Source organism: Rhynchophorus ferrugineus, unplaced genomic scaffold, assembly GCF_030347505.1.
Source record: "Rhynchophorus ferrugineus isolate W39M unplaced genomic scaffold, kcgeb_rfMv2 rfM7, whole genome shotgun sequence".
Lineage (NCBI taxonomy): Eukaryota > Metazoa > Arthropoda > Insecta > Coleoptera > Curculionidae > Rhynchophorus > Rhynchophorus ferrugineus.
In genome coordinates, this window is record NW_027472586.1 from 16173173 (window position 1) to 16180018 (window position 6846).

Here is a 6846-nt window from a genome sequence, read left to right on the forward strand (position 1 = left end):
GCGTGAAATATAAAAGGAACCTAAAAAACCTGTTATATATATATTATATATTTGGTTCAGCCATTTAAGGCGACAACATAAATGAGAATTAGTTTGATATAGGTCAGATTAGAATATTAAATTAGATTTTACCACTTTCTTTTGGTAAAAAGTATAATAAATATACAATAACTATTGAAACAACTAAGAACTGATTAAACCTAAAAAGAGAGAAGTATCCAAAGGAAAAATAATTGAAAGTGATTCTTTACAGTGGCTAAAAGTTCACATTATATTCTATTTTTTCTGTGAATATTTTAATATATTTTTATTTGTTACTGCTAATATAGAAACGACAATACGAGAAAATATAAATGGTAAAAAGAGAAACACTATCTCCAAATGAATTAAAAACATTGTACTATTTAATAAAAGTTATTTAAAAACAAATATTTGTATATACATTAACTAAATTATCAATAAGTATTAGTATTATTGGAAGGAATATGAAGGTGAGGAGGAAGTACAATAAGAGGAATATAAAAATGGGATAAACTAAAAAACCCTCTGTTAAACAGTATATTGTAAACATTTTACATAAATACATCAATACAATCAACAACAATAAATAATCAGTAACTGATTTTGCAATTTTCAAAAAGAAAAACTGCAAATGCCATATTCCAATGAATACTTAATATTCAAGGCCAACTCGTCTGAATAATTACTAAACCGACAATTAAAGCGCGTTTTCGACCGGGAAAGATAAAAGGAACCTAAAAAACCCTGTTTCCAATATTGTGTATTTGGTCTGGTGCAGCAATTGAAGGCGACAACCCTGTATAAATGGGAATTAGTTTGACATAGGACAGTTTGGAACATTAAATTAGAATGCACTAATTTCTTTTGATAGAATGATATGTAACAATAACAATTGAAGTAACTAAAACTTGATTAAAGTTAAAAAGTGGTAAATGTAACAAAAGACAAGATAGTTGAAAGCAATTCTCTACTATGCCTAAAAGTTCACAATATGTTGCATTTTTATTGTGAATCTTCTAGCAATATTTTTAAAATACTTTGAATGGAAGAATTGTAAGGAACTACATTTTTCTGGAAACAGATTGTTAATAACAACCCTAGAAAACCATGTGTTTAAAGCCTACTATTTCTATGGCCCTCCTACAGATTTAAATCTGTTTCCAGTTTCTATTTCTATTTTGTACTGCCTAAATAGATATTGAAAAAATTTAATAGATAGTATAAATGGTAAAGGCAGAAAGATTATATTGTCACCTACATTGATAATAGTAATAGCATCTAAAGCTAACCATTTCTAAGTCAAGTAAAACCACTATACTATTCAGTAAAAATTATTCAAAAAGAAACATTATGACTGTTGGATTAAAAGGAATAATCAAGACATTTTTAAAGAATGTAACTTTTTTTGAATTCTTAAAATTTTGTATACCAAGTTGTTGTAAAATATCACTGAAAAACTCTTTCTCACTCACTGATACCCTTAAATTTAATTGATCGAAAATATAATCGTCAATAAACGATTTCTTAGGCCTCTTTACAATGACAGTCGTTTACTAGAGCGGCTCCCATAGCGGCCCCTTTTGCCGCGTCACCGCCTTTGGTGAACACAAGAGGAAGTTGATAAAGATGCTGCACTTCCTTTTGGAGTACAACATTTCTAGATAATCCCGAACCGTTGCCCACAATACGTTTTATTTTTGCTTCCTGTAATATTTCCTTCGGCATCATACTAAAAATTTGATTATAACTAAAGCATTTGCCTACCTTCATAGAAATATCATTGTAAATATCAATAAACACCTACCTGTGTAAATTTTCTAGTAATCCCCTACAAAGTGCCCGAAATACTTTGCCTAACGCCAAATTTCCAACGTTAATATTGCTGACTGAACCATATGCATTAGGTGCATGTCTTTCTCCTAAACATCTTGGTATAATAATGAGATCAGACTCGGCTGCATCATCCTGACTTAAAGCCAATACTTTTTCCCATACCTTTGCTACAAATATTAAAACTAAATTATTTAGTATATAAATGAGTTCATTACCAATACTTACATTGGGGAACACTGAATCCTAGTTCCAGGGTCCACTGTTGTATCATCTTCACGAAAGTAGCAAGGGTGTTCCCTCCATTCAAGGAAGCTGCAACTGCTATATATTGGTTGTTGAAGTAGGGAAAATATTCCACAGATGATTTAGCTGGTGGTCCATCTGATGCAACATAATTTTCTGCTACAAATGTAATCTGGGCTGATGTTGATATGTTTAAAACAGCATCAGATGAATTTTCCAAGGTGGACAGTACTGAACATTGTATATCACCGTAACCTATTCCTATTAACAATAAAAAAAAATACGAAAAATATTGGAGGGTAAGGTTAAAAATGTTAAAAGTTATCGGCCCGGCCATGACAGAATGGGAATTTCAGTTAATAAATTATTGTGGCACAATTGTAACAATTTTCTAGGATGCGAAGCTCTTCCAAAAAACAAATTTTTTCTTAAAAGTTCGGTAATAGCACCTTTTGCTTATGCTATCCGTTGTGATTGCGGTTTTGGACTATCTTTTAGGTAAGTTATCTTCCAGACAAGCACGACCAAGCACGTTTAAATTCAGCAGCCTATTTTTTTAACGGTTAACTTGAAAAGACCGGAGCTAAATTTTGTCAACTTTGAATAAATGAGTTTCCCCAGAGATTAATGTACCCAAAAAGGAAAAATTATATGTCCGAAGACTTCTAGTGTGCAAACTACTTGAGAGAAGAAGTTTTTGCTAATTGCATTGCCATTTCTGTGTCAGGCCGAGAATTTTTTAGAACTAATACCTATGGGAGTGCCTTTAGGAATTCCATGCCAACATTCAACTAAATGTCCAGCAATTTGGCTGCTATCTTTGATAACGGGTAAAAAGTCTACAGGAAATCCAGCTTTTTCTAATAGTTCTGTATTCCAGCTATTAGTTTTGCAATTAAAATATCCCCATGATGCGGCACACTGATTAGACATTACCGGTTTAGATAAATTGCATAGAATAGAAACAGCAAAGTCGGTGATAGTAGCAGCGCAGTTATATTTCTTCAGTTTCTCTGGTCTAAAAAGAGGTAACAAAGTTCAAAGCTGATAACAACAACTACCTGTAAACTCTTACTTATTCCTAACCATCCAAAATAAGGTGCAACATCCAAAGCCTGACGCCAGCCCAAGATGACTTTGTGGTTCAGGTAAGCTGGATAGAAACGCTGGGTCACACCTGTTATCTTGCCAGGTATATAAAGCTGATACTCTGTTTTTTACTATGTCGAACCTGACGCTTTTCTCTTTACCAACAATTTCCCAAGCTTTTTGGTTTTCATCATTTCTCCAGAACATAATACCATGCATCTGACCGCAAATGCCTATACGGTTAACCTAATTAAATAATTCAGGAAACTTTAGTACAAAATAAATTTTAAAATACGAACGAATTAAATTAATATATTTCCAAGAAAAAGTTTTAAGTGATATTAAATTGATGGAAACAACGCGGTACCATGATATATGAGTTCCAGAAAATATTAGAGAGCAATCAATCAGTTTGAAAATAAAAGTTATGAGATAGAACGGATATTTAGTTAAAACATATAATATTTTACAAGTTGGCAAATCACCAAATGTAAGATATTATCCCACGACATAAGTTTTATATTTTATTTCAAATTATATATATATTCATTACTAACTAAAGCATTTTCTTCAAAATAGAAGGAAGGAATGATGCTAAAAAAAGTAATTCAAAGACCAATTGTATAGTAAACAATTTCTATGCAGTTAGAGGTTTTTACTAAACCTGACAAAGTAATAAATTATTTTCGAAAAGCAATACATAATTTATATCGCATACATTGGAAATAAATGTTATTAACGCTTACAAACTTTTAAGTTTATTAGCTATAAAAACCGGAATAAAAATAGCATTTACATTAATTTGACGATTTTCGTCCAGATCCAACCAGTTCAATATAAATATATAATGAAATTTTCTACAACTAAATAGAATCAAGGTGTTAGTATACTTAAAAACTGTTTGAATTATAAAAAAATCTTTAACATTATATTTTGGAGTATTCACAAGCTATATAATTTAATATTTTATAAAAGCTTAACAATTTCATAACAATTTTATATTGGATTAAATGTATTTGATAATGATAAGAGTCCAAGCCAAAATATCATCACTAGATTATTAAATTTCAGAATACTTACTTACCTTTTGCAGAAGCTGTTTTGGAAGTTTCGAAACACATAAATTTACAGCAGATATTATGGTAGAAACATCCTGTTTATTACCTCCAGGACCTGTATCACTTGGAATGTTCGATTGAGTATCTTTTCCATGTTGTGCTTCAACATTATGGTCTTTGGTGTTGATAATACATACTTTTACGGAAGTTGTTCCTATGTCTATTCCCAAAATGTAGTTATTCATTATTGAATGTCTGTAATTAATGTTACCAAAAATTATAATATAAAAACAAAATGAATTAATAAAAATGTCACTTCATTTTTTAAGTTACTATATTCTATATATAAATATGATTATTTTTCTAAATTAGCAAGTAAGCATAATACAAACAAGTGCGACTTTTTTTATTACCTTAAAAATTAGCCTCACAAACAAACTGGTTTCAGATTCTCTGAACACAAAAATAGAACAAGCTCTTTTAACATTAAAATTAATTAAAGAAAAATTTTCAAAACTCTGGCACAGATTAAAAATACAACTGGCAACCTACTAGCTGATATATAACCTGAGATTTTTCCAGTTTTCTATTCCATATATTTTTAATATGTATATCTATTAGAGGTAAACAGTTAATGAATATGATTAATGAAGGAAAATAAAATAATAGCCTAATGGGAAACAAGTAAATTAAAATAATGTAAAAAATTACATACATTTGATGTTTTAACATATCACTGATTGTAAATAATCTGTAAATAATGTGTCCTTTACAACTTTGCCACAAGTTGTTAAAACAAAATAGTTACTAATAAAGCTTACTTACTACCTATCGAATCTCCCCTAGTGGCTTTTATAAACAAAATTTAATACAAACACTTATGATAGTACATATAGGTTGTAATAATGAGTGTTATACTAAGCAATATTATCTAATATATTGATGTTTCTGATGAAATTATGTAATAACAAACGATATCCTCTCAAGATAAAAAGAAATTGTTTAATTACAGTGTTTCCAAAAGATGATAAAATTATTATCTATTATACCAAAAGCGCAATAAACTTTTTATTTTAATTGAAAATCCTACCCAAACACTAGAGTTAACTAAACATAGTATATTTAAAAAAACATTGCTACTTACATCAAATCTTATGGAATGTACAATTAATATTGAACAGCGAACTGAACTAAAAATAAACAAAGTGATATTTGCCAGATTGGTTTCGTTTACGGCTACAAATTATGCTGAAGGGTAGTGGTAGTCTGCCCACATCACTTGTTTTACACTATTTACGGTAATTTTCGAGTTAAATGTAATTTAGCTCATGATCATGCTCAATAAAGTCAGCTTCAACCATTTTTATATTCAGCAATTGTATGTTGTTAGGTCTTTGTTATAAATGCAAACTTACACAATTATATAGTAGGACTGTTTTATTTCATTTAAGAGAGCAATTTTCTTTTCAAAAATTATAGTACAATTCAAGTCATTTTGAATATCACTGATTTGACAATTGCCTAATGTCTAATTGTTTGATTCTGAATGCAAATATCGAAATACAGCGATTATAACAACATTCGTATCATTTATTCGATTAGAACGACCATGGGAGATATATAATTTGCATTAACAATTAATAAAAAAAGAGAAACATTACTAAGTAATATTAAACATGTGGACTGCTTGAATTTTATTAAAAAAACAGAAAATAGAGGACAATATATTCTCTATGTTTTGAGTTTATGCCGTGGGCAGAACTTTACAGTTTTCTCTATATAAATTTAATCTTTGCTCCTGTAGAGACCGGAACGAACCTTTAGGCCACCACATATACACCTTTATTAAGTTCAAAGGTCCGCAACGCTGATGGAATGGTATTTAAAGTTTATGACGATAAGGCGAAGGTCGTTTTTAAAACTTCAAAATATTTTCTAAAATAATGTATTATGATAAAAATATAGGTGCTACGTTTCAGCCTTTAAATTTACGAGATGGTAATGGTTCCGTTGAATATTAAAAGTTGTAATTTATTTCATTAAAAGTCCCATTAATAACTGTTAATTTGGTATCTACTGTAAGATAAAGAGAATTATCCTTTAAAATAAGCCTAATAATATTAAACAGGCCTTCACCGAATAGGTGTTGGATTTCTGTAACATTATTTAATATTAAATTTGCGAATAGAATTAATTTCTTAAATTACACAAATTTAATAAAATTAGTCCAAATAATCAAAATTTTCTTGGAGATAATTAAATCCTCCTTAGATGCATCTTTCGAATAGTATCCCCAAAGATATCTTCACAATGATAAGATCCTAAAAATTTTTTTCTTGCTAATAAATGTTAGTGTTGATTGATATTGATTTTGAGAAAGAGTATGTGGTGTTTTTTTTTGATAAAATTTAACTTATCATAGTGTTGGAATATAAATGGTTTCGTTATTTTATGGGTAGATCTATGATACCATCGATAAATATTAATTTTTCAAAAAGAAGTTTGTGGTGTGATGTTTTCTTTCAATTCCTTAACACCAAAATGATGACAAGGAAAGCGATTGAACTATTTAGGCTAGACAGTTTTTCAGAAGCCTCAGTAG

General features: G+C 29.6%; 1 protein-coding gene across 10 annotated transcripts; it reads right to left on the minus strand.

The window, feature by feature from the left end:
• Positions 1 to 543: 543 nt before the first annotated feature.
• Positions 544 to 5792, minus strand: LOC143200046 (sedoheptulokinase). 10 transcript variants are annotated; one of them, XM_076410298.1, is made up of 8 exons: positions 5660 to 5754; positions 5389 to 5434; positions 4271 to 4499; positions 3173 to 3432; positions 2850 to 3115; positions 2080 to 2358; positions 1826 to 2021; positions 544 to 1750 (listed from the first exon to the last, which is right to left on the minus strand). In XM_076410298.1, the coding sequence occupies exons 3-8, from the start codon at positions 4487 to 4489 to the stop codon at positions 1546 to 1548; spliced, it is 1425 nt and encodes a 474-aa protein (XP_076266413.1). In that variant the 5' UTR covers positions 4490 to 4499; positions 5389 to 5434; positions 5660 to 5754; the 3' UTR covers positions 544 to 1545. The 10 variants fall into 10 exon arrangements, with proteins under 10 accessions (XP_076266413.1, XP_076266409.1, XP_076266415.1 ...); XM_076410294.1 differs by having other exon boundaries at positions 544 to 1768; positions 5660 to 5676; XM_076410300.1 differs by lacking the exons at positions 5389 to 5434; positions 5660 to 5754 and adding exons at positions 4658 to 4858; positions 5070 to 5344.
• Between the last annotated feature and the right edge of the window lie 1054 nt (positions 5793 to 6846).